At 43.0% G+C, this 27,310-nt stretch overlaps 2 protein-coding genes across 3 annotated transcripts in view; one reads left to right on the top strand and one right to left on the bottom strand.

Annotated features, from left to right (window-relative positions):
• bud23 (BUD23 rRNA methyltransferase and ribosome maturation factor) overlaps window positions 1–27,310 on the bottom strand; it is a 94,564-nt gene that overhangs the window by 24,099 nt on the left and 43,155 nt on the right. Inside the window, exons 1-2 of one of the 2 annotated variants that reach the window (XM_063056265.1) lie at window positions 4,874–4,949; window positions 4,167–4,204 (exon numbers count right to left, since the gene is read on the bottom strand). In XM_063056265.1, the coding sequence (XP_062912335.1) occupies window positions 4,167–4,204; window positions 4,874–4,921 (86 nt within the window). In that variant the 5' untranslated portion in view covers window positions 4,922–4,949. Of the gene's footprint in view, window positions 1–4,166; window positions 4,205–4,873; window positions 4,950–27,310 lie in introns of those variants that run through there. The other variant, XM_063056266.1, reaches the window with a different exon arrangement.
• memo1 (mediator of cell motility 1) overlaps window positions 10,239–27,310 on the top strand; it is an 80,659-nt gene continuing 63,587 nt past the window's right edge. The window contains exons 1-2 of the mRNA XM_063056267.1: window positions 10,239–10,386; window positions 22,257–22,338. Coding sequence (XP_062912337.1) covers window positions 10,326–10,386; window positions 22,257–22,338 — 143 coding nt within the window. The 5' untranslated portion in view covers window positions 10,239–10,325. The remainder of the gene's footprint in view (window positions 10,387–22,256; window positions 22,339–27,310) is intronic.

Below are 27,310 nucleotides of genomic sequence, written 5' to 3'. Positions count from 1 at the left end.
AGACTAGTGTTGAAATTGCAGGGGCCCTGGCAGATATATTTAAAATGTCGGTAGTGTGAAATTGCAGAGGCCCTGGCAGATAAATTTTAAATGTCAGTATCCACGGGTGAAGTGCCGGAGGATTGCAGGATAGTTCATGTTGTTCCCTTGTCTAAAAAAGGCTCAAAAAGTAATCCGGGAAATTATAGGCTGGTAAATTTGACATCGGTAGCAGGTAAATTATTGGAAGGAGTACTAAGAGATAGGATCTACAAGTATTTGGATAGACAGGGACTTATTAGGGAGAGTCAACATGGCTTTGTGCATGGTAGGTCATGTTTAACAAATCTATTAGCGTTTTTCAAGGAGGTTACCAGGAAAGTGGATGTTGTCTATATGGACTTCAATAAGGCTTTTGACAAGGTCCCGCATGGGGGGTTAGTTAGGAAGATTCAATCGCTAGGTATACATGGTGAGGTAGTAAACTGGATTAGACATTGGCTCAATAGGAGAAGCCAGAGAGTGGTAGTGGAGGATTGCTTCTCTGAGTGGAGGCCTGTGACTAGTGGTGTGCCACAGGGATCAGTGCTGGGTCCATTGTTATTTGTCATCTATATCAACGATCTGGATGATAATGTGGTAAATTGGATCAGCAAATTTGCTGATGATACAAAGACTGGAGGAGTAGTGGACAGTGAGGAAGCTTGCAGAGGGATTTGGACCAGCTGGAAAAATGGGCTGAAAAATGGCAGATGGAGTTTAATACAGACAAGTGCGAGGTATTGCACGTTGGAAGGACAAACCAAGGTTGAACATACAGGGTTAATGGTAAGGCACCAAGGAGTGCAGTAGAACAGAGGGATCTGGGAATACAGATACAAAATTCCCTAAAAGTGGCGTCACAGGTAGATAGGGTCGTAAAGAGAGCTTTCGGTACATTGGCCTTTACTAATCAAAGTATTGAGTATTGGAGTTGGAATGTTATGGTGAGGTTGTATAAGATATTGGTGAGGCCGAATTTGGAGTATTGTGTGCAGTTTTGGTCACCTAATTACAGGAGGGATATTAATAAGGTTAAAAGAGTGCAGAGAAGGTTTACAAGGATGTTGCCGGGACTTGAGAAACTGAGTTACAGAGAAAGGTTGAATAGGTTAGGACTTTATTCCCTGAAGCGTAGAAGAATGAGGGGAGATTTGATAGAGGTATATAAAATTATGATGGGTATAGATAGAGTGAATGCAAGCAGGCTTTTTTCCACTGAGGCAAGGGGAGAAAAAAAAACAAAGGAGATGGGTTAAAGGTGAGGGGGGAAATGTTTAAAGGGAACATGGGGGGGGGGCCTCCTCATACAGAGAGTGGTGGGAGTGTGGAATGAGCTGCCAGATGAAGTGGTAAATGCGGGCTCACTTTTAACATTTAAGAAAAACTTGGACAGATACATGGATGGGAGGTGTACGGAGGGATTTGGTCCGTGTGCAGGTCAGTGGGACTAGGCAGAAAAATGGTTCGGCACAGCCAAGAAGGGCCAAAAGGCCTGTTTCTGTGCTGTAATGTTTCTATGGTTTCTGCAACCTAAGGAATATAGATGCAGCATGGCCAGCCTTTTCCATTAACTCAGGCCATCTAGCCCAGGCAGCTGCTCGTAATCTCTTCTGCACCCTCTCCAACTTGACGATGTCTTTTCTATAACAGGCTGACCAAACTGAACACGATACATGAAGTGGAGTCTCACCAATGACTTATAGACAATAAGTGTAACATAATGTCCCTTCTCCTTAGCTCATTGTCCTGATTGACGAAGACCAGAACGCTAGATGCTTTCTTCAGCACCCTGTCCACTTTCAGTGAACTGTGCACTTACACTCCCAGGTCTCTCTGTTCCCCAACACTTGGCAATGCCTCACCACTCATTGCATAAGTCCTACTCTGATTAGAGTGTCGAAAGCACATCATTGCACACTTACCCAATTTAAAATCCTTTTGCCATTCCTCAGTCCATCTCGCTTTGCAGCTCACCTGCCCCACTATCAACAGGACCCCTAGTTCGGTATCATCAACAAACTTGCTAATTGTGCCATGTACATTCATATCCAAATTATTTACGTAAATAATGAATAGCAGAAGTTTCAACACTGACTTCTGGGGCATCCTACATGTCATGGGCCTCCAGTCGGAGAATCGACCATCAACCATCACCTTCTGCTTCCTATCATCAAGACCTGAATCCACATCACTAACTCCGCCTGAATCCCATGCAACTTAACATTCCAGATCAGTCTGCCATGCAGAGCCTTGTCAAAGCTCTTACTGAAGTCCAAAGAGACAACATCCACTGTCTTAACTGCATCTGTCCCTTTAGTTACCTCTTCAAAAAATTCCAAGATTTGTCAAGACAACCTCCCGCACACAAAAACCATGCTGACTATCCTGATCAGGCCTTGACTATCTAAGTGATGGTAGATCTTATCCCTCAAAATTCCCTCCAGTAACTTCCCTACAAATGAGGTCAGGTTCACCAACCCACAGCTTCCTGGCGTATCTTTTAACAATTGAAATTGTGGACTTGTTAACATTAGCCACCTTCCAACGTTCACAAACTTTCCCAGTATCTTACAATGAAACAATTATCTCTACAAGGGCCTCCAGAATTTCTTCCCTGGCCTCCCATAAGAACTAGGGATTTTCCCACTTTAATGTGCTTCAAGGCTGCAAATATCTCTTTCCTTGTAATATGCATACGATCCAACTCCTCAAGACTTACTACACTTATTTCTCTGGCATTCATGATATTCTCCTTAGTAAACACCTGGGAGAAATAGATAAAACCTTGACTTTTTCCTTCACACATTGGTAGACCTCCTGGTCTTTAAGGTGACCTAGTGTCTCCCTAGCCAGCTGTTGCTGTCAAATATAGCTTAAGAAAAAGGATCTGGTGCTAAATGAAGTACCTCTTGGGATTAACTTTAACCCAATCTGCCAAAACCATCTCATATCCTCTTTTTGCCCTCCTGATTTCCCTCTTCAGTCTGGTCTTAAACTTTTAACATTCACTATGGTATTCACCCCAAACACAATGGGGACTTCTTTCTTTATCCTCACCAGTCCCTCGATATCTCATGTCAGCCTAGGTTCCCTGAACATGCCGCCCTGGACTCTCGCTCTGACCTGTTTACTTGCCAGCCATTCAGTTGCCTTTATCTAGAGTCATCCAATCAAACCTAGCTAGATCCTGCTTAATTTCCACAAAGTTCACGCTGCTTGATTTTTGGACTTTAAACTGTGGATCTGTTCTACAGTTTAAAACTAATAGAATTGTGGTCGCTGGACCGTAAGTGCTTCCCAAATACCACTTTGCCCACCTCATTCCCCAGGCCTGAAGATCGAGCAAGTAGGATATCACGGTCAAACCTGCATCACACATCCTTTCATTTGGAAGTAGGATCTAGAAACAATACTGAGCAAATCTCTTGTGGGGGGGAGGTGGGTGGGTTTGTGGGTGGGTGTGTGTGTGTTTACTGTAGTTATGAAATGCACTGTACTGCCGCCACAAAAAAAATCTCATGACATACATGAGTGATGACAAACTGATTGTGATATGGGTCTCTATTGTGGACTGAGAGTGGGAAGGGGACAGAGAGAGAGGGAAATCATTGTTGGGAGAAGGGGAGGGAGTGGGAAGCACCAGAGAGACATTCTGTAATGATTGGAATCAAGTGACATTGCCTGGTGTCTTGGGGCTGGGTGTGTCTGCACCTGAACTTTCCCCCAGCTCTGGCGCTCCTTCTCTGCCAACCATCCCATACCCCTCCCGCAGCACTCCACCCTCGCCATTCCCTACATCCATCACTCCCACCAGATTTACAAACTCACTCTCTGCTCCATGTTTACAAATACAGTACTGTGCAAAAGTCTTGGCACCCTAGCTATACATTATTGCATATCCCCTCCCAAACCAGAGAACGTGGGACACTCCCACACCAATCTGCCTCCATCAGTTACTTCAGTGTAGGCTAGGAATCAGGCCAACGTGATCAACAGGTCTGATGTACAAATCACTTTGCTGAGAAACTGTAACAATCTTAATAAAGGTGATTCTTAAACACCAATAAACATAATTCATGCAACAAAAACTTAGCGTTTATTACGAAGACGATCAAAGAGCACAAACATGACAACAGAATACTTACTTCTGTGTATATTTTCTCGCTTCATCCACACTGTAAAACTGGGGAAAAAAAGGTAAAAAGCTGTAAACTTGTGACCATGCACAAAGCAGTTGCTTAAATAGTCCTCAGCAGATCCCAGGCAAATCAGCAAACGAGCACATCATCTCTGAGAAACAACATGCGGTCCTGGCAGGAAAGTTGACAAGTGCGTAAACAAGTACATAGATTCTGAACATTGCACACTGTGGTACTCATTTATACAGTCAGAGGATGTATCCGAGAAGTCCTTAAATACACGATGGCCCAGACTTGGAAGCACCAGCTTTCGGAATAATTGGCCTACACTAATGGTATTGAGGGTGGGGTGGAGAAGGACTAGCAGATCTCTCACATTGAGCTGAGTCTTACATCACCTGCACACGCACGGTGAGGTACACAGCTACAACGTACAGCTTGCCTGCAGCAACAGCACAGACACAGAGGTTCAGACACCACTGGAGTGTGCAGCACGATGAACCTGCACGGAGAGGTGGTATTCTCTCTCATGCTGCTGAGAGGAGGAAGAAAGCCACCAACCTGACAATACGTGGGTAAACAGCTGCTGTCCTCACTGTACTGGAAGATGGTCATCCCCTCTTCTCTCCCCTTCCACCTTCCCACCCCCTCCCCTTCACTGCCAGTCGTGCTCCTCTCCGCATTCCCCGCCCCAACGCTGCCCTCGCCCTTACCACTTCAGGGGGTGCCCGGTGCTCCGGCCTCCCGACCCGACACGCCATGACGACCACGCGAATACCTTCTCCTCCACGTCATCATGCCGCGCCTAGTGTATACATCATCACTATGCGCGACATACCGAGGAACTTCATCTTTGTAAAGGAGTCGGGGCTTGGGCTGGTGGGCGGCATAAACTGATTCACGACTGTCGCCAATAGTTGATACGTATTTACAGTGATAGGATTTTCCTTCTATGAAGGATCGTTTTTGGAACATTAATTGATCGGTTCCAAAGTCAAAGTAAAGTTTATTGTTATTTCCACAAGTATAATGAAAAACTTGAGGCAGATTCATAGGCACACAGTATGAATGAGCTATAGCATTATTTTTTTTCTCCCCCGGTTCCCTGTCTGGTTTGCTAATAATTTCCTGACATAATGTTTCCAACAGAGGGAAGTCTCATTGATGAAGGTTTCTGCATTACCTTCCCCCTCCAATTTAGCAAAGTACCAGGGTGTCATCCCTCAAATCGCCGGTATTTTTTGAACTAGTAAACAAAAATTTTCCAACAGAATATGAAAACGTGAAACTTTTTTTCAAAGTTGGACACTCAAGAAAATGCAGCTGCTGGGTTGCAAACAGCAAGATGCTGGACGAATTCAGCTGGTCGGTCAGACAGCATCTGTGGAGGGAAATGGACAGTCTATGTTTCAGGCCAAGACACCTGAAGAGTCAGCCACATGAAGGGTCTTGAGCAGAAACATCGACAGTCCATTCTTCTCCACAGAACCTGGCTGATCTGCTGAGCAACTCTTAACAGCTTGTTCTTTACAAAAAACATTGTCCGATCCCTCGATCTTTTTCTTAACTTTTCTGCAGGAGTGAAAAGTTGCATTTTCAATTTGTCAGAAACTCCAAGGTAAACTTGAAGGATAACAATCAAAACTCTAGACAGTTACCTTTGCAGAAGATTGGTTACATAGAAAAGCTGCGTCTCTTGTGGTAAATTATGTTCACTATAGGGAAATCTATGGTAAAACACACAACAGAAATGTGTTGGCAGTCAGCTTGTTGCACCTTCAGGGTGATTAAAATAACAAAGTGGTGGTCATTTTGCTAACTTCCTTTGTAAGTTTTTAAAAAAAGGGTGATGCCTATTTTGTGGCTGGTAAGGAACTAAGAGCATTGTTCTCAGCGTGCAAAGTCCTAGGTTTAATGAAACCAGGCTTAAGGGTGCTCAGTGCAAGTCGTGAAGCAGTCCTGCAGCTTCAGCAACCTGTTCAATTCTGATCTCTGGTTCTGATTGAAGACTTCAGTTTATCCCTGTGACCGCAGATGATCCCGTTTCCCCACATCGCAAAGATGAGCTGGTTCTGGGCTACATGGCTACTGTAAATCTCCTCCTGTGTGTTTGGGAGGTGGAAGAATCAGAGTGAAGGCCAAAGGGAAATAAGTGAGGGAATGGGATTAGTCTGAGACATGATGGGGAAATAAGTGAGGGAATGGGATTGGTCTGAAATATGATAAGGAAATAAGTGAGGGAATGGGATTGGTCTGAGACATGATGGGGAAATAAGTGAGGGAATGGGATTGGTCTGAGACTTTCCTGGGAAATAAGTGAGGGAATGGGATTGGTCTGAGACTTTCCTGGGAAATAAGTGAGGGAATGGGATTGGTCTGAAATATGATAAGGAAATAAGTGAGGGAATGGGATTGGTCTGAGACATGATGGGGAAATAAGTGAGGGAATGGGATTGGTCTGAGACTTTCCTGGGAAATAAGTGAGGGAATGGGATTGGTCTGAGACTTTCCTGGGAAATAAGTGAGGGAATGGGATTGGTCTGAAATATGATAAGGAAATAAGTGAGGGAATGGGATTGGTCTGAGACATGATGGGGAAATAAGTGAGGGAATGGGATTGGTCTGAGACTTTCCTGGGAAATAAGTGAGGGAATGGGATTGGTCTGAGACTTTCCTGGGAAATAAGTGGGGGAATGGGATTGGTCCGAGACATAATGGGGAAATAAGTGAGGGAATGGGATTGGTCGATGGGCCACATGATGTACTACATTGCAAGGAAACATGGAAGTGTTTTGAGGCCTATTTTGAATAAGCTACCAAAGTTCAAGCAGTTAAAGCTGCTCCAGTGACTGGAAGCTATGTTCTATTTCTGTACTGGCCGTGACTGTGGTGAGATCAGGAAGAGGCATCCATTTATTTCTTTGTTGCACGACACTTAAGAGGTTGCTCTTTGCTTCAGAAGCCTGAAGTGAATGAGGTGTTGAATGCATCTGATTAGAAACTAGCTGTGAGAATTTTGCAGCAAGAATTGTTTGCTCAATGTAAATATAAATCTCACTAATCAAAGTCAACACATTCAGTGCATCAGTAGACAGCACTAAATATATTCTCAATCAGCGTGGGTAAAGATTCCCAAGTAATTCGTAGAGAGCAGTGTGTGCCAGATGGATAGTAGCTTGGTGAAAGAGGCAAGGCTAAGGAACTACTTTACAGGAGAAATGAGAAATAGGTGAAACATTTAAAACCAAAGGTGAGAGCGAGGTGAGTGTGTACATCTCAGCGATTTAGTGAGGGAGATTGCAGGGAGAGGGCCAAAGCCAGCGGAAGAATGTCAAAAAAAAACCCAATGCAAATCCTGATGTGTATCAGCGAACATTGGGAGACGGAGTAAACTTTAAAACTGATGATACCTCTGAAGTAAAGGCCGTCATGGAGATTGTACATTATGTTTAATAATGGCTGCCATTGTTTTCCATAAACTGGGAGAAGGCCGTACTCCAGGCCATCAGCAAAGACGAAGATCTCTGACGAAGTGTGGATGATAAATGGTAGAAGTTACTGGTCATGATACTAATGGGTCTGAACATAACCCAACAGCGACATCGGGAAAAGAAACAGGAGCAGACTCAGCAACACTTCCCCACGCTCAACTTTCACCTTCTGACTCTCCCGTAGTCTCAATATCTGTTAATGTCTACCTTGAATATGACTGTCTCCGGTTTTCCAGAGTAGAAAATTTCAGAGATCCATCACCCTCTGATAAAGAATATCCTGCTTACTTTAAAGTTCAAGCTACATATATGTCACCACATACCATCCTGCGATTCATATTCTTGCAGGCATTCACAGTAGAACAAAGAAATACAATAGAATCAATGGAAAACTACACACAAAGACTGACAGTCGATGCGCAAAAGACAAACTGTGCAAATACAAAAAAACAAACAAAATAATAATAAAGAAATAAGTAAATAAATAATATTGAGAGCATGTAGAGTCCTTGAAAGTGAGAGAGAGCGTAGGTTGAGGTATCAGTTCAGTGTTGTGTGAAGTTATCGGCACTGGTTCCGGAGCCTGATAGCTGAAGGGTAATTCCTGAGTATGGTGTGGTATAGGACCAAGGGCTCCTCGATTTCCTTCCCAAAGGCAGCAGCCAGAAGGGAGCACAGCCCGGAAGGTGGGGCGCTGCTTTCTTCCGGCAGCGCTCCTTGTTGATGCACTCGATGGTGTGGTGGGTTTTTCCTGTGACGGACTGGACTGCATCTGCTACTTTGTGAAGGCTTTCCCATTTTTGGCCGTTGGTGTTTCCAAACCAGGCCGCCATGCAACCAGTCAGGGCACTGACTGTGCATCTCTAGACGTTTGTCAAGGTTTTAGATGACGTGCCGAATCTGTGCCAAACATACCAAATCTGCACAAACTTCTAAAAATGTCGATGTACTGCTGCCTTCTTTGGAAAGTCGGTGACACTTATTCTAAAACTATTTCTCCTAGTTCTAACCCTCACAAAAATTACATCTTCCCTGCATCCACCTTTCAGAATATTATTTTTCTCAGCAAAATCCCCTCTTATTCTACTGAATTCTAGTGAGTATGGGATCAACCCTTCTTCATACATCAACCCCTTCATCCCAGGCATTAACCTCACAGACGGTCACTGCACACCAAGACCAAAGCTGTATGCAGTCCTCACAACTTTTATACTCCATATCCATTCCATGGCCTTTCTAATTACTTGCTTTCCATTCATACTAATTTTCAGTTTCATGTCACAATGTCACTTTGTACTGCAGCATTTTGTCATCTTGCTCCTTTCAAAGAATAATATTTACCCACATCTGCCTATTTCTCATCCACTTATTTCCCATTGCAGGCTTCTAGTGTCCTACAAACTCAGTCATCTCCATATCATTGAACGATCTAGTTACAGTACAATCGGGCCCTTGGGCTGCCTTTCATAATTATCAGGTCCTGATGAAGGGCCTCGGCCCGAAACACTGACTCTTTATTCCTCTGCATGGATGCCGCCAGTCTGGCTACATTACTCCAGCATTTTGTGTTACATCCCAGCACCAATCCCAGTAATAAGCTACCATTGGGATCTAGCTACACTAATGAAACTTAACTCACAATAAAAGAAACAATCAAAAGAGTAGAACGCGGTGGGAGCCTGGAGTTGTGAAAGTGACTGGGATAGACACCAGGTACCTCCTCATGGCAGAAAGCGTGGCGCGTAGCATGCAGTGGGGGAAGTGTTCCTGCCGAAGGGTTTCAGCCTGAAACGTCGACTGTGCTCTTTTCTATAGATGCTGCCTGGCCTGCTGAGTTCCTGCAGCATTTTGTGTGTGTTACACAAAAGAGTAAACCGTAAAAAGTTGCTCACACATTTTAGTATCGTTTGGTCAATGCATTCATTAGCTTTTATTATAATTCATTTATTTTTAGAGATACAGCACAGAACACATCCTTCTAGCCCAAGGAGCCAACCGCTCAGCAAACCACTGATTTATCACTAGCCTAATCACAGGACAATTTACAATGACCAATTCTAAGTGGTCTGGCTTTGGACTGTGGGATGGTAACATTTTTAAGCACCATTACAACTCTATAGTGATGCACCTTTCTGTATTTTGAAAAACTCCTAGTAGCAACTTATTGGCAACTCGACAATGGCTCACATTTTCAAACAATATACGGACAAACACGTAAGACACTGGTGGACACGAGGAATTCTGCAGATGCTGGAAATTCAAGCAACACACATCAAAGTTGCTGGTGAACACAGCAGGCCAGGCAGCATCTCTAGGAAGAGGTACAGTCGATGTTTCGGGCCGAGACCCTTCGTCAGGACTAACTGAAGGAAGAGCTAGTAAGAGTTCGCCCTTCCAGGATGCAATTTGCGCGATGACGTTGACGCGCCTGCGCGCTCCCAGACGTTGGACGCGGTGACGCACCCACGCTGCGCCGGCGCTCGGATTCCCGAGGGACCCTCGGCTCGGCTCAGCTGCTGCTTTGTTCTCGGGCTCTCGCTGGCCGGCCAGAGCCGGTGACCGGCCGCCTCTCTGAGTCAGTGTCAGCAGCCCTCAGGAGCCGCCGGGTCCAGGCTGTGGCCCTCCGTCCCCGCAGATCCGCCGCGATCCCATCATAGGAAGCTCCGGCTCTAAAATGTCCAGCCGAGCCATCTGCCGAGAGGCCAGTCACGCCGGGAGCTGGTACACGGCGTCAGGTAGGACCGGCCAGGGGCGGGCAGAGAGAGCCGCCTAGGGGCACGGCTGGGTGACAGGGCACAGAGATGGGACCCTCATTGGGATAGGAGGCTACTGAGGTAACAGAGTTGGGACAAGGGTGGGAATTTAATGATTAGGAAGGACCATAGGTGGATTTTTGGATGACAGAGGAGACAGCTGAATGCGTTATTGGATGGTAGGGTAGATAGCTGAATGAGTTATTAGATGGCATGGTAGACAGCTGGATCGCAGGGTAGACAGTTGGAAGGCTAATTGGATGGAAGGGTAGACAGCTGAGTGGCTTACTGAATGCTGGATGGCAGGGTAGAGAGTTGAATGGGTTATTGGATGCAGGGTAGACAGCTGGATGGCAAGATAGATTTCTGGATTGCTTATTGGATGGCAGGGTAGACAGCTGATTGGCTTATTGGATGGCAGGTTGGACAGTTGGATTGCTTATTGGATGGCAGGGTAGACTACTGGATGAGTTATTGGATGGCAGGGTAGACAACTGGATGAGTTATTGGATGGCAGGGTAGACAACTGGAGGAGTTATTGGATGGCAGGGTAGACAACTGGAGGAGTTATTGGATGGCAGAGTACACAGCTGATTGGTTTATTGTGTGGCAGGTTAGACAGCTGAGTTGCTTATTGGCCGGCCGAGTAGACAGCTGAATTACTTATTGGATGGCAGGGTAGACAGCTGATTGGCTTACTGGATGACAGGGTAGACAGTTGGATTGCTTATTGGATGGAAGGATAGACAGCTGGATGAGTTATTGGATGGCAGGGCAGACATTGGTGAGCTGTTGGGCAGTGGGGTAGACATGCAGATGAGTTGTTGGGTGGTGGGATAAGCATGAGGATGAGTCGTTGGATGACAGGTTAAGGGGATGAATGGGTTATGGCAAAATAGGGTAGACCTGTGGGTCAGTTATTCTTTGGCAGGGTAGGGATGTGATTGGATATTATGGGTGTAAATACGATGTTGGTGGGTTACAGGGGTGGCAGACCATATGACCTGGTGAGGGTCTAGATAGGCATGGACGTTAATCGGCATTGTGTCACAGATTAGGAGCCATTCTTTGTTATTGGGTAATAGGATAGATTAGGGAAATAGACTGGTATGTAGGCTAAATGGGTTGGGAAGATGGAAGACTTAGAGGTGTGATTGGGTGACTGATCAGGTGCAGTGTCTGAATCTCAGAAAATTTGCCACAAAGAGGCCATTCAGACTTGCCTTGCCTCGCAGAAAAAAAATACTCAAACTACTCATCTCCCAACATTAATGCCTGTAATCCTTGTCTTGTCAAGTACATGTCAAAGTACTGGTCAAAATCTTTCCTCCTTTCAAATTTAATCCTCTACCAATGAACGTTAAATCTATTGAGGGCAATGTGTCCTTCCTGTTTACTCTGTCCAGCCCCCTTCTGACTTCGTGCACCTCTGTTGTATCTCTTAGCCTCCTACCCCAACAAAAACAACCTCAGCTTTTCAGACAACATACATCAAAGTTGCTGGTGAACGCAGCAGGCCAAGCAGCATCCTGTTGTTTGCGTTTAAACTCAGCTTTTCAGATCTTGCCATATAGCTTCAATTTTCCAATCTTGGCAATATCCTCGTAAATCTCCTCTGCATCCTATGGAATATGATCATGTCTTTAATGTAATGTTGTGATCAGAAGGGTATACAATACCAAAGCTGTAGTCTCCAGCAGTTTAGTACACAGATCTTGCATAGCCCCTCCACTCTGTCTCAACTAATAAAGAAAAGCACTCATGCCTTTTTATTCATTTATTGATCCTACTACCTTTCAGAATTCCATGGACATAAACTGCAACATCTCATTGTTCCTTTTGTGTGGTTCTGTTCTTTCCCATTTATTGTACATTGTTGGCACTGGAATGTGTGCCGGCATTTGCGGGCTGCCCTCAGCACACCCTCGAGTGTGTTGGTTATTAACACAAACGACGCATTTCACTGCATGTTTCAATGTATATGTGATAAATAAACACCAATTTTGAATCATTTGCCAGCATCTTCCCAAGGGGATTCACACTTCACACTTCTGTGGATTCAATTACATTTGTCAAGTTCTGTCCAGTGGCTGAGGCCATAAATATCTTCCTGCAGTTTAATGCTTGCTATGAACCACAGAGCTAACTTCTGCGTCATGGTGCAAACTTTATTTAATCATGCAAGCCATATTTGGGTGTAAATCAATGTAATACAACAGAAAATAAGGGGTTGCGCATGAGCGCATGGAAACCCATTGGGAACAGCTTTCCTGTCATAAAAATTATCATCAATCATGTACTTTGCGCTGCAGATCCAGTTTGCCACTCCCTATTCAATCCCATGTGCTTGTTTTTTTTTTTGACAATGCTATTATGTGAGAATTTGTCAAAGTCCACAGCAGTCCCATCAACTGCTCTGCCCTCGTTGGCTCTCCTTACTGCTTCCTCAAAAAAAATTCAGTGTGGTCTGTCAGGGATGGTCTCTAATCAAATCCATGCCTACTGTCCCTGGTTATTGTGTGTCTTTCTAATCTGTACAAAGGTTTTTACTGTCCCTTAGGATTGATTACTGTCCATTATTGAAGTTGCCCAAACTAATTGATCTGTAATTACTTGGTTTATTTTAAAACAATGTCATAACTTCAGCAGTCCTCTAATCAAAAGAACATAATAAGCAAAAGCAGGAGTCCATTTGGTCCCATGCGCCTGCACTTCCATTTAATAAAATCATGACTCTTATATATCTGCACCACTTTCCTGCAGTAATCACATTTCTTTAATATCCAAAACATCTATTGATCTTTGCCTTGAATATGCTTAACAACATAACCTCTGACATTCTTGGGCAAACATTTCCATAGATTCACCACCTGGTGGAGATTTTCCTTTTTTAAAATGCTCAGCCTTATTATGAAACTTTAACCCCACATTCTGAGCACCCTAACCAGAGGAATCCTCTGGCACTGTTCCTATAGTCAGGGAGGCTTGAAAGACTACAGCCCGAGCTTCTACAGTTTCTCCCATTCTCCTTTGGATAGGGTGGCATATACATCACCTGAGTCTTAGGACATCACTACTATGAAGGTGTGAACTGCTTCAGACTTGCTCACATCCTGTCTCATGTTCTCCTTAATGACAACATTGGCATCAACCCCTTTTGTGAAGAGAACTGCAAAGCTTTCATTCCAAACCTTACCACACCTCTGCCTCTGCTCATCAAATAGCTGTCATGGTGCTAAATAGGCTTTATTCTATCCTTAGTTATTTGCTTGCTATATACATGCTTAGCAAAGTTTCTTGTAATTTCTTTGACTTTAATTATGAGTATCTCTTGAAACCTTTCTTTGCTTTCCTTATTTCTCTCCAACACTCATCTAAGCTTTCTGCCAAGTTAGTTTCTTGGTGTTGCACAAAGCTCTATTGTTTTTGGTCTAATGCATCTTGTCATGTACTTTTGGCCCGCTACTCTTGGGTAACACAATAATTCTACTGGTAGGCCACTGGAATGACAGGGGAGTGAAAGGCACTAGCAGAATGGTAGAAGTTCCAGGTGTCAGGGGTCATGAAGTGTGTCACCATAACTAGAGAGAAAGTTCTTGGGAAACTGAAAGGTCTGAAGGTAGGTGTCTCCTGGGCCAGATGGTGTACATCTCAGGGTTCTGAAAGAGGTGGCTATAGATCTTTAAAAAATCACTAGATTCTGGAATGGCTCTGGAAGACCGGAACATTGAAAATGTTGCTCCACTCTTCAAGAGAGGCAGAGAAAAGGAATCTGTAAGCCAGTTAGTTTGACCCCAGTGGTTTGGAAGATGTTGGAGTTGATTATTAGGATGAGGTCTCAGGGTGCATGGAGGCACATGATAAAATCAGTTATTGTCAACATGGTTTCCTCAAGGGAAAATCTTGCCTGACAAATCTGTTAGAATTCTTTGAAGAAATAACAAGCAGGATAGACAAAGGAGAATTGGTTGATGTTATGTACTTGGATTTTCAGAAGGCCTTTGACAAAGTGCCACACATGAGGTTGCTTAACAAGTTATGAGCCCATGGTAGTACAGGAGAGATTCCAGCATGGGTAAAGCAGTGGCTGATTGGCAGGAAGCAAAGGGTGGGAATAAAGGGAGCCTTTTCTGGCTGGTTGCTGGTGACTTGTGGTGTTCCACCGGGGTCTGTGTTGGGACCGATTCTTTTTACATTGTATGTCAGTGATCTGGATGATTGAATTTATGGCTTTGTTGCTAAGTTTGCAGACAATATGAAGATAGGTGGAGGGGCAGGTAGTTTTTGAGGAAGTAGAGAGGCTACAGAAGGACATGAACAGATTAGGAGAATGGGCAGATGGAGTACAGAGTCAGGAAGTATATAGTCATGCATTTTGGTAGAAGAAATGAAAGGGATGACTATTTTCTAAATGGAGAGAACATACAAAAAACTGAGGTGCAAAGGGACTTGGGAGTCCTTGTGCAGGATTCTCTAAAGGTTAATTTGCAGATTGAGTTTGTAGTGAGGAAGGCAAAAGCAATGTTAGCATTGATTTCAAGAGCACTAGAATATAAAAGCAAGGATGTATAATTTGAGACTTTATAAAGCACTTTGAGACCTCATGGAGTATTGTGAGCAGTTTTAGGGCCCTAGTCTTAGAAAGGATGTGCTGAAACTGGAGAGAATTCAAGGGAAGCTCAGGAAAATGATTCCAGGATTGACTGGCTTGTCATATGAAGAGTGTTTGATGGCTCTGGACCTGTATTCACTAGAATTCAGAAGATTGAGGGGTGACCTAATTGAAACTTATTGAATGGTGAAAGGTCTTGATGCAGTGGATGAGGAGATGATGTTTCCGATGGTGGGAACACGAAGGGATATGGGGAGAAGTCAGGAGTTTAGGGCTGAGAGAAAAATTGGATCAGCCATGATGAAATGGCAGAGCAGACTGGATGAGCCAAACGGTCTAATTCTGCTCCTATATCTTGTGGTCTTATGGGATGGATGGGTTTCTGGAATGACACGCTCGGGGTATATTGGGTTATTGTACTGAAGAGGGAGGAATACAGGTGGGTTATTGGCCAAACAGGGTAGAGGTATGATAACCTTTAATGTGGTTATCAGTAGGAGGACGGGTGAGCTACAGTGGTAACATGATAGGGGCATGGGTGGGAGTTAAAGGTGAATGGATGTGTTATTAGGATGGCATAATTGAAATGTGGTAGTTACAGTAGGAAAAACAGAGGGTTTATTGATGGATGAGCTGAATGACGATAGGGTAAATGTATGAGTATGGGTTATTGAGGTGGTGGTAGATCTGTTGTAATGCTTATTTTGAGTTATGGTAGGCTAAACCTGGATTACCATAGTCTGAGGTTGGAGTAATTCTCCGGGTATATGAATAGATTACTAGAGGGGAGACAGGGTTGTGAGCACATCATTACTGAGCTTGACAGCTACAGTGAGTTACTGAAAAGATCTGGGTTAGTTAGTGATGTTACATGAAGTTTGTAGATAAATTACTTAGGTAAGATGATGGGATATGGGTGAGTTACTAGTGTCAGATTAGCAATATTTATAAGTTAATAGTTAAAAGAGTAAGGGGCACAATTACGGGTGGGTTAATAGTTGTGCACAGTTGGTTATGCTTGGGTTATTGGAAAGGGCAAGGCTGACAGGGCAGAGTGGAAGTTGGTTACTCTGTTAGGTAATTAGAAGTATATGGACAGATGAAGGTATAGATGAGGATTTTTCTGCTTGTGATGGTAGAATTGTATGGATGGGTGCTGAGCGAAAGAGGAATGCTTTACTGGGAGTGGCAGGATATGTGTATAGGTGGCTTTCTGGAATGAGAAGATATATGTGGGTGAAAGAAAAAGTGAAGTATTATAGAAAGACTTGGGACATGGAAGTGACTGAGAAAGCTTGTGTGCAAACTGTTGTGGAAATGACAGTTATGGTTGGGGGGAGCATGTGAATTCCTAAAGCACCTTTTACACTCTCAGGATGTTTAACCAATCAGTTACTGTTGTGGTGTAGCCACTTTTATATGGAAGGAAGCACAGAAAGCTGTTTTTGCATAACAACCTGCCACAGAGAGCAATGCAAAAATGACCACATTTGTGTTTATTTAATGTTGCTGGAGGCATAATTATTGCAGGAAGTAACTTTCCCTCTGTTCTTCGAAGTTGCGCCATGGTGCTTTCCTGTATATCTGAATGAGCAGATGGATGATCATTCAAAAAGCAGTCCGTGTGTGAGAGTGCAGCCTTCCGTCAGTAGTGGACTTGATCTTCAAGCTCCTGAAAGAGAATTTAGGTTTGCAGCCTTCAAACGGGTGGCAAGGCTTAACTAGAGTCAGTAATTTAAAGCAAGATTTCGGGAGTTTGTAGGTGTGACTGGAGTTAATGTTAGCATGGAACAGTCAAGAGCATAAGCCCATTGAGTCTGCTCTGCCATTCCATCATCGCTGATTCATTATCCTTCTCAATCCCATTCTCCTGCCTTCTCCCCGTAACTTTTGACACCTTGACTAATCAAGAACCTATCAACCTCCGCTTTAAATATACCCAATGACTTGGCCTCTACATTAAACAAGAGAAATATGGTATAGAGTATATTAGGAGAGGAATGATCTGGAGAACAGAACAATGGGAATATCAGAGGAAAATTTGAGTGAATTGGGAAACTGCATTGACATGGCAGTGGAGGAGCTGGGAACATATCGTTCAGACTGATAGGCAATGCCATTACTTCAATATTGGGTGTGAAAGTGTGTTAAATAGATGCTATCATCAAAGAAATAAGGTTCTGATTGGGAAAGCTAGTGCTAGAGGAAGTGTGATACAGGTAATAATGAGAGCAGGGGGGAAATACTGTTGAGCAGTGAGTTGGAATATTAGTTAATGGCATCTTATCCAACTCAGTACAATGGTCTTTGCCTACAAAGGTCCAGTGTGGAATAGGCTTAGAGAAAGGTCATTTGTGTTTGGGATACACACACAGAACTAGTCTTAAGTTGTCAGAAACTTTCTCAAAGAAGCCTAGTAGCTGGTGGGGGTTGGGGGGGGGGTAGGTGGAAATGTTTGAGGAGACAAGAGTCATGTTCTGTGTCATGATTTATTTTTGCTGATCTGAGAATAATTGACATAAATGGTTAGCTGCTGAAATGAAAAGAGGGAGCATCCTATTCCCAAAATATAACCCCCTTCGCTTTAATGAATAAGCTTTGGGAGGTGGGCTGTAATGGATTTTTTGGGATTCTGCATGGGTGTTGGGTGATAGAATCACTTTGGTCAGGTATGATGAGTGCTGTTATGGGTTGCAACCATTTGGGTGTGGAACTTAAGAGTGGTCAGGAGGTACTGGTATTGTCATGACTTAGTGCCAGGTCAGCAGCTGCTTTTCAGATTTGAAAGAATTAATCACAATGCATTGCCTGGTTCTGCTTGATAAATTATTAAGCCTTTGCAGAGTCATTGCCAAAAGAAAAATAAAAAAATAAAATTCTCTTTGCTGGAGAATTCATTTTGCTTGCGTTCTGTTGTCAAAACCAGATTGGTGTGTGGTTTTACCTCTGAGAAGTGTTACCAAAATTGGGCGTGTCAACATTAAACGTGTTATCATCTCATTTTTACTGAGGTTTTTGATCTTCCTAGTGAGGTTGTGGGAAAATGGTGAATGCCACTTTGGAATTTTGTGAAAATTAAAGGCAGATATTATATTGTAAAATGTTATATTATTGATAACATGTCAACTCTGTATGTAAATGCATGCAAGCAAGGTGTTTTCAGTCGTGTTGGCAGGGCAATGATGTGTAGAATACACAAGCTAAAAGATGATTCTTATTGCGAGAGGGAATAAAAATCAGTTAGTTAATTCCTGTAATGATTTCTGAACCGTTCTGGAAATGCCTGCAGCCCTCTGCAAGTTTTTATGGCTGCTGAGTAATTCCTCTTTTTGCCACTTCGGTGTAATTGTAGAAGCTTACTGGAGTGAGAACAGAGGATTTAAGCTCTTGTGATCCTTCACTCATGGTCTAGTGGATTTTTCCAAGTTGTTTTATACCACTGCTGTCAAACCACCTCTGATCATCTCATCCTGTAAGAGGAAAATGGCAGGTGGCTTTCTTTTTAAAGTTGCTCACTTCTGCCAACCAGCTGCTATATTGCATTGCTCCTCGTCGTTATTTTAAAACATGAGATTCCAAAATGCATCCCTTCTGAGTCCTGTATTTAACGCCAAGATTTTATCCGTACTTGTATTTTTACATCCTCTTAGTGGGCCAGAAATTTTTGGAAGGGTTATTCTCACTGCTGTTGCATCAACTCAGAAATAAATACTGGATCAAAATTGACCTATGGCAGTTTGAGACTCTGGTTTTACTTGGGACTTCTGGTAAATTAGCTAAGTTACTTAAAATGAGGTGTACACCATTTAGGACTGAATTGAAAAGAAATTTCTTCATGAAGGTAATAATGAATCTTTGGAATTCTCTACCCTCGAGGGCTGTGGAGGGTCATTAAACCCAGGGGTTGATAGATATCTGGATATGATAGCTCATTAAAGGAATTGGACAATATGGTGGTCTCATTAGAAGTAGTGTTTGAAGTAGAAGATTGATTGATGGAGCAAGCTCAAGGAGCCAAATGGCCTAAACTCCTGCATCTATTTCTTATCTTCTTAACCCTGCCCTAAAAGGCTAATAGCTCAGAACCCAAGTGTATACACAATTGTTTGGAAAGTCAAGTTGTGTTGAATGGTAGAAATGATCTGTGATAGACTGGACAAATCCAAAATTACAATTTAGGAAGCTGTGCAGTGCGTTGCAGCAGCAGTCTGTCTGCCATCATCAGCCATTTTCACTAGGTTCTCTTTTGCGAACTAATTGCATAAGCGAGCTTTTTAATTAAAAAGTGATTCGACAACAAGCATGTGGGAGTATTGAGTCACCTCACTTACTCTTGACCCAACCATTTTACTTCTGGCAGTTGGGTTTCCTCACTCTTAACCTTGAAGCGTAAGAAGATCTTTACAGTATTTAATGAAATTGAGAAGATTACTCCTGAGCTCTGTTTCAGATTCAGTGAGGGATTTGTTTTCCCCCTTCCTCCTTCCCTCTGAGAAAGCCTTTAAGGTGGAGAATTAAAAATTTTATTTTACAAGTATTTAATGTGAAGAATTTTTTCTTCAAGTAAGGATAAAAGATACTGATCTAATTTTTTGTAAAAAGAATTGAAGAATAGAATAACCTGCTCTCACAGGGCATGGCTTAAGGAAAATGAATGCACATGGCTTTTGGATGAGTTGAACATTAAGTGGCTATGGCTAGAATGATGCTTGGGTAGAAGGAAAAGCCTTTAAACCACAGGAAATGAATAAGAGTGAAGCACTGTAGATTTTGATGGATGGAATGAGCTGGAAATGCTGAGCTCTTTAATCCTGTAATATTTTTGAGGGATGGCAGTCCATTTTTTAGGTGGTTCCAATTACCTAAGCACTGGACTGTGTAGATTCAGCGTGTGCACTGTCTTTCCTGAAAATTGTCATGCAAGTTCCCGGAGATATCAAGATCTCGGATCTGCAATGGGACATTAATGAGGTTGTTTTCCTCCCTCATCCTTTGCCCTTACCCTCCCAATTTCTGCACCCACTTTATACTTCTGCTGAGTCTGTGATTGGTCCATTGGTAGTCCTGGGCAGTGTTTCATATTTCTAGGCCAATATACATTTCTTTATTGCTTATGGACTTTATGCTGCGTATCACCTGGATGGTCTGTACAACAGGCCATCCTTCGATACTCTGCCCTTCATTTGTAAAGTTACTGCACATTCAGAAGGGTTCCAAACTGTGGAAGACAATCAGTGATCTGTTTCCATCCCACCCTATCTATCTCAGCCATATTCTTCTGACTGTAACTCTGCACTGTCTCCTCTTATTCATATCAGAATAACGTACTCTAATGCTGCTCACTGTTCCAGGATTTTCCTGCATTATAATGGCAATTCTGTTATATCTGTAAGCCTCTCTCTTTTCCTTCCATCCTCACTAGCAGTTATGTGAAGTTCATGAATATCTATCTCTAAGATTGACAGTCTGATCTGTTGTCTTTCCTTCTCCAAGACTCACCAGGCCAAGCTTACTCGAAGGGTTTCCCCCTGCCCTGGTTCTGAATTCCTCTTTTCTGTGTGGAACGAGCTTCCAGTAGAAGTGGTAGAGACAGGTTCGATATTGTCATTTAAAGAAAAATTGGATAGGTATATGGACAGGAAAGGAATGGAGGGTTATGGGTTGAGAGCAGATCGGTGGGACTAGGTGAGAGTAAGCGTTTGGCACGGACTAGAAGGGCCAAGATGGCCTGTTTCCGTGCTGTAATTGTTATATGGTTATATACACCTTTTGCCTTCCTTTCGCTGTGACTTTGCAGGCCTTGTCCCTGAGACCCTTGTGCTACTCCCTCAATCTGACAGACTGTTGACAACCCAATCTCTCTTCATGGCTTTCCAGTTTTAATGAATGCTTCTCCGTCCTTCAAGTCAGCTGTCATTATCCATTTGACCAAAGAAAAATCCCTATGCTCTCCAAGTTTGTGAACTAAGATTTCAATCCAACCTCTGCCAAGATCTTAAATTCTAGAATTTTCTAACTTCTATTCTGTATCTGTGCTTCGTACTTCAGGAGTTTCTTAAATCAAGTTTTTGATCACCTCCTAAAGTATTGTAGTTGACATTCGTGTGAAGCATTTTTCAGAAATTTGATTCCATTCGCTCCTTTAGGGAAATATTCATTGTTTTTACTGTCCTGATGTAGTATCAATGTTTATTGTTTAAGTGTTGTGGAAATGCACAAAATGTTTGTGCATTGTTACACTTGTTTTCTGTCAATCATCTTTACAGTGTGATTGGCATTTTAAAACTGTCAACAGGAACAAGAGGGCATAAATATAGTTACTATTTTAAACTAATGAAACTGATGTTAAAACTTCTTGTACAAAACAATGCGTGTTGTGCAGTTCCCTTTGGTGAATAAAATTTGTCAAAATATTTTTAAGCAACATTGTGCTCCTTGAAAATCTTGATGCAATATACTATTTGAAATACAATATCTTAATCCCTTCCAATCCTCTTGTCCATGTACCAGATTAAATGCAAAGATAAAAGCATTTTTTGTTCCTTGACATCATGGCTTTTATGAGGAAATAGGGTCAGGCTGTCAATGGACGGGTGTGTGGTCCAGTGTTAGGAATTTTAGCTTCATTTAATAGAACCCACAAACTGATGACATTCAAATACTGTATCTCTTTAATACACTAGATTGCAAGGGGCTTTTTCAGAGGCACAAACCAAAACTCTGCTGCCTGCATCCTAACTTTCACCAGATTATTTACAATTGTTTACTGGCTGGCTGACAGTCATTTACAGTGCAGGAATGTCTAGATTTAAAATGTTTTCTCCCTTGTCATCTTTCCCACCTTGACCTGCAAACACTTACAGATTTACAATTCCGTCCCCCCTCCCTTCCCCTATTCCCAGCCATGTTCCCCTCTCCCTGCCCCCTTCCCACTCTCAGTCCACAATAGAGACCCGTATCAGAATCAGGTTTATCATCACTCACATACATCATGATTTTTTTTTGCAGCAGTACAATGCAATACAAAAATGACTACAGTCCTGTGCAAAAGTTTTAAGCACCCCACATATGCGTGCCTAAGACTTGCACAATACTGTAGGTCAAGTAGATAGAAGCAAAGTGGTTTGGAGAGGTAAGCCTCACTGGGCCAGAAGGGCCTGTTACCATGCTGAAATGTGACATCAAAATCTGTGTTGGGGGAAAAAAGAAGTAAATTTTATATTCCTCTCTCTGTTTTTAGGACCTCAGCTCAACGCACAATTAGAAAGCTGGCTTGCCCAGGCACAATCCACTGGGAGACCGGCTAGAGCTATCATTGCACCGTAAGTCCTCAGTTAAACCAATTTATTGCTCCATGACTACTTTTCAGTTAACTTCCATGTTCATGTTGATAAATTTTGTGTGACTTTAGTGCCTTGGCTGTATTTAAAAAGAGCCTGCATTCCAATAGTATCCTTTTGCATCCCTTAGGAGTCCTAAAGAGCATCACCCCATTCTGCTTGAAGTTTGCGTGAAACCCTACCAGGATGACACCAGTTTTTGTTTGTGTGGTGTTGACTAGGAGGAGAGCTGTTCAGGAGGAACCCACCTTTGAGTATCAGAAAATATCTTGGCCTGATATGGTTCATTTCCCTCCATAGATACTGCCTGACCTGTTGAGTTCCTCCAGTATTTTGCTCCCGGTTTCCAGCATCTGCAATCTTTCTTGTGTGCTCACCTTTGAGCATTGCTTTAGAAATGCTAGCATTCATCCATACAGGCAGATCTCTCATCTCGCTCCAGTGTGTCAGTGCAGCACCCACTTAACACGAGATCAGTAGTTTCCGTTTGTCTCAGGGGCGCAACGTGAAAGTTTAATCTTTTGACTGAGGCAAGAGTACTTCCTCATGGTTAAACTGACATTTTGCTTTTACCTTCATGTCATAATTCCATACGTTTATCTTCATATTATTAATGATTCGAGCTTGAACTGTCAGCCTTTCCTTTCATTTGATTAATGCTTTGTTTTATAAGCAAGGCTTTGTTTCATTTGTTATGATTGTCTTGGTTAAGTGTTAGGATTTTTGCCTCTGACTTTACAAATTGCACAGCTAATCCAGATTAACAATCTGGTTCAGTATTATCCAGAAGAGGCATTAAACCAAGATCCCAGATTTCTTCTTGGCTGGGCATTCAAAAAGGAACGAGTTCATCCAGTGTTCTGACTGAATTTATCTCTCGTACTAAAAGCCCTAAATAGATACATTTCATCGCTGTTTTTGGGGCATTGTTCTGTGCAAATTGGATGACTCTTATCTGACCTTAGAATAATGACTACCCTTGTTACATATTTAATTAGTTGGAAACTGCTTTGTAAGTTAGTTTATAAAGGCAACTTTATTCTTTGATATGATTTAGATCTCTATGTTTTAGTCTCATTTTTCAGTCAAGTAAGTAAAACTCTACACCTTTAACTATCCCTGGCTAACGTAAAATATTTTAGCTGAGTTTAAAATATTTATAAATTGTTCACAGTAATGCAATGTGTTTTCCATTATTCACGTTCTCTTTTTCAAAACTACACAGAGTGCTGCAGGAAGTGCACAATAGCGTTTGTGAATAAAGATGGTACAAACTGATTTTGCATTGATTTAGTTTAATTTGTCAACACAGTTGGTGCAGACAGTGTGATGAAGGATCTGTCCTGTGCTGCACTGTTCTATGCTCTATCGTGGTGTTAAATATCCAGAACTGTTTACTGGATTATATTCACATCTGAGAGAGAATCTTGTTTTGAGAGTGGTACACTGTTATAGGGTCTGTTTTTTGACTGATGCTCAGTTAACATCCTCGTAAAAATTAAGTCCAAGTTCAAGTTTAATTGTCTTCAACCATACATGAATATCCTCGTTACAAACAAAGCAGCGTTCCTCTGTGCCAAGGTGCAAAACACAGTACCAACAGTCCACAAGGCACATATAATTATAATAGCAGTAACCATACACAAAATAATAATAATTAGCCCATGTGCCCGAGTGTCATGTCGTGTAGGTTGAAGATGCATGGAATGTTATCAGCAAGAAAAAGCCCGCAGGCAAACACAGTCTAGCTGGTCTTCCACCAAGTGAACACTAGAGGGCAGCACTGATGGCAGGGGCCAGCCCCCAACCCAGCATGGACGCAGCGCCACTCTGCCTCGGCCGTCTCCTCCCTTGGCAGATGCAACTGGGGCTCGAGGATCTGGTCCACACTACAACCACGGCCATGCAGCTCCCCCTCCATCGGTCTCACCGATGAACCAGTGAGCCGGACTTGCAGTGTTCTATATGACCAATGGCCAGTAGATTCTTACGATTACAAAATAAGCATCCAAGACAGTCACTCACACCATTTGTTAGACTGCAGTGAAATGTTGATGATCCAGTGATACAACTGGAAGTAATGGATAGCATAATTCCATTGATTCTTCAAACGTTTCTCCTCCAAAAGTTCAACTTCCACCACCTCAAAGGACATTGCATGAATATACAATCTCCTCCAGTGTTCCTTCCAGTTCATATACTCACTGACTTTGGATCTGTTTCATCATTCATCCATCAGCATCTTCAAACTTCCTAACTCTTCTGTAGGTCCACCTTCATCAAACCAGCATTTTCACTTTGTAAGCAGAAAGGGGAAATAAATGATGGTTGAGAATGTGCAAAATTTAAGGAATATACAGTGGATTCCAGTTACTTGGACCGTTGGTTAATCAGGGCAGAAAATAGCCAGGATTCCCTTTGTTTATTTGGCAGACTATGCCACTTAATTGGGACAGGAGACTGTTGCCAACAGTTTCTAAGTAGCACCAGTCTTGTGCTGTTAGACACTACATCATGCTTAGAGTGAACAGTTTTTAAGTAGCTTCAGTAGTGCGTGTTTGTGTTCAAAAAGCAGTGACTTTTGTCACTGACAGTTGGTGAGAAATAAGCGATAAGACAATTCAGAACTGTTTTGCTCACTGTAGTTTCAAGCATTGGAGATACAGGAAGCTCAGAGACCTTGACCTTGACCCTGCCTTGTGCAGCTGCACCCTGGGCTTCCTGTCAGATTGCCGGCTTATGGTAAGAGTGGGCTCCCTCACCCCCAACCCTCTGACTCTCAACATAGGGCTGTGTACTAAGTCCCCTCCTTTACTCCCTGTATACCCATGACTGTGTCCCCACCCACAGCTCTAATCTGCTCATTAAATTCGCAGACGACACTACATTGATTGGCCTAATCTCAAACAATAATGAAGTGGCCTACAGGGAAGAAGTCAACTCTCTGACAGTGGTGTCAAGAAAACAACCTTTCCCTCAATGTCACAAAAACAAAGGAGCTGGTTGTGGATTACAGGAGGAATGGAGACAGGCTAACCCCTATTGACATCAATGGATCTGGGACTGAGAGGGTAAACAGCCTCAAGTTCCTCAGCATCCACATCACTGAGGATCTCACGTGGTCTGTACACACCAGCTGTGTGATGAAAAAGGCACAACAGCACCTCTTTCACCTCAGACAATTGATGAAGTTTGGTATGGGCCCCCAACTACAAATAACTTTCTACAGGTGCACAATTGGGAGCATCCTGATTGGCTGCATCACTGCCTGGTGTGAGAACTGTACCTCTCTTAACTGCAAGATTCTATAGAGAGTGGTGTGGACAACCCAGTGCATCTGTAGTTGTGAACTTTCCATGATTCAGGACATTTACAAAAACGGGTGTGAGAAAATGGCCCGAAGGGTCACTGGGGACCCGAGTCACCCCAACCACAATTTATTCCAGCTGCTACCATCCAGGAAACGGTACCACAGCATAAAAGCCAGGACCAACAGTCTCCAGGACAGCTTCTTCCACTAGCCCATCAGAATGATTAAGTCACGCTGATTTGAATGTATTTCTTTATTACATTGACTGCTCTATTTATTACAAATTATTATAAATTATTTTGATTGCACATTGCACATTTGGGCAGAGACGTAACGTAAAGATTTTTACTCCTCATGTATGTGAAGGATATAAGAAATGAAGTCAATTCAATGCAATTCAATGCCAGAAATGTCCGAGTGAAAATGAAACAATTTCACTACAGCAACAAGTTAGAAACACAAAGAATTTGAAGGTATTAACAGTCATTTTGAATGTTACAATGATAATGAAGATTTGGAGGATTTAAAGCATTGTATGAAGGCAGTCCATTATCTGCACTGGGAGTCTACGTTGATTTTGTTCATTTGCAGTCAATTAAAAGAACACGGCAGTGTACACTGGATGAATTTCTCCGTCAATAACTATTAGGAACTAATACACATTTTCATAATGCTGTGGTAGTATTGGTAGTGTTCTCGTTTGTTCTTTATTTCATTTAAAATTCATAATTTGTTACTCAATTAAATGGTAATTTATCTTTTTTTAATACATTTTTAATTATTTCCATTAAACGTTGGCTAATTGGGGCAGCCACTTAATTGGGCCAAAATGTAATGATGTGACCCTATTAACCAGAATCTACTGTATTACCTTTCCATCCAAGTGGCTTTCTGGACAAAAAAAGAATGTCCTGGAAATGGAAACTCCAGCTGAACAACATGTGAGAGGTCTGGAGGGGAATGAGGACCATCACTGGGTTTCGGCAAACTAGCAACAGAGGAGCTGAAGGCAGTGTGGACAGGGCCAACGAACTTAACCTGTTCTTTAACAGAATTGACATTGTGACCCCTGCCCATCCCCCACATGAGCCATCAGTTGTCGGCCCCCAACCAACACATATTCCACTCTCCCCTCCTACGCCTCCTCACAGTCCCCCACCCTGCTCTCATGACTATTCCCCTCCCCCACACGAAACCACCACGGTGGGCTTCACGGCTGAACAGGTGAGAAGACAGCTGAAACGTCTCAACCCAAGCAAGGCTGCAGGACCGGATGGTGTCAGTACCAGGGTGCTCAAAGCCTGTGCCCCTCGGCTATGTGGAGTACGCCATGTATTCAACCTGAGCCTGAGGCTCCGGAGGGCTCCTGTACTGTGGAAGAAGTCCTGCCTCGTCCCTGTGCCGAAGACGCCACGCCCCAGCGGCCTCAATGACTACAGACCGGTGGCATTGACCTTCCACATCATGAAGACCCTGGAGAGACTTGTTCTGGAGCTGCTCCAGCCTATGGTCAGGCCACACTTAGATCCCCTCCAGTTCGCCTACCAGCCCCAACTAGTCGTTGAGGATGCCATCGTCTACCTGCTGAACTGTGTCTACGCCCACCTGGACAAGCCAGCGAGCACTGTGAGGGCCATGTTTTTT

Source organism: Mobula hypostoma, chromosome 8 (assembly GCF_963921235.1).
Source record: "Mobula hypostoma chromosome 8, sMobHyp1.1, whole genome shotgun sequence".
Taxonomy (NCBI): Eukaryota; Metazoa; Chordata; class Chondrichthyes; order Myliobatiformes; family Myliobatidae; genus Mobula; species Mobula hypostoma.
The sequence above is the reverse complement of the archived record's forward strand: the minus strand, read 5'-3'. Positions and strand labels throughout refer to the sequence as shown.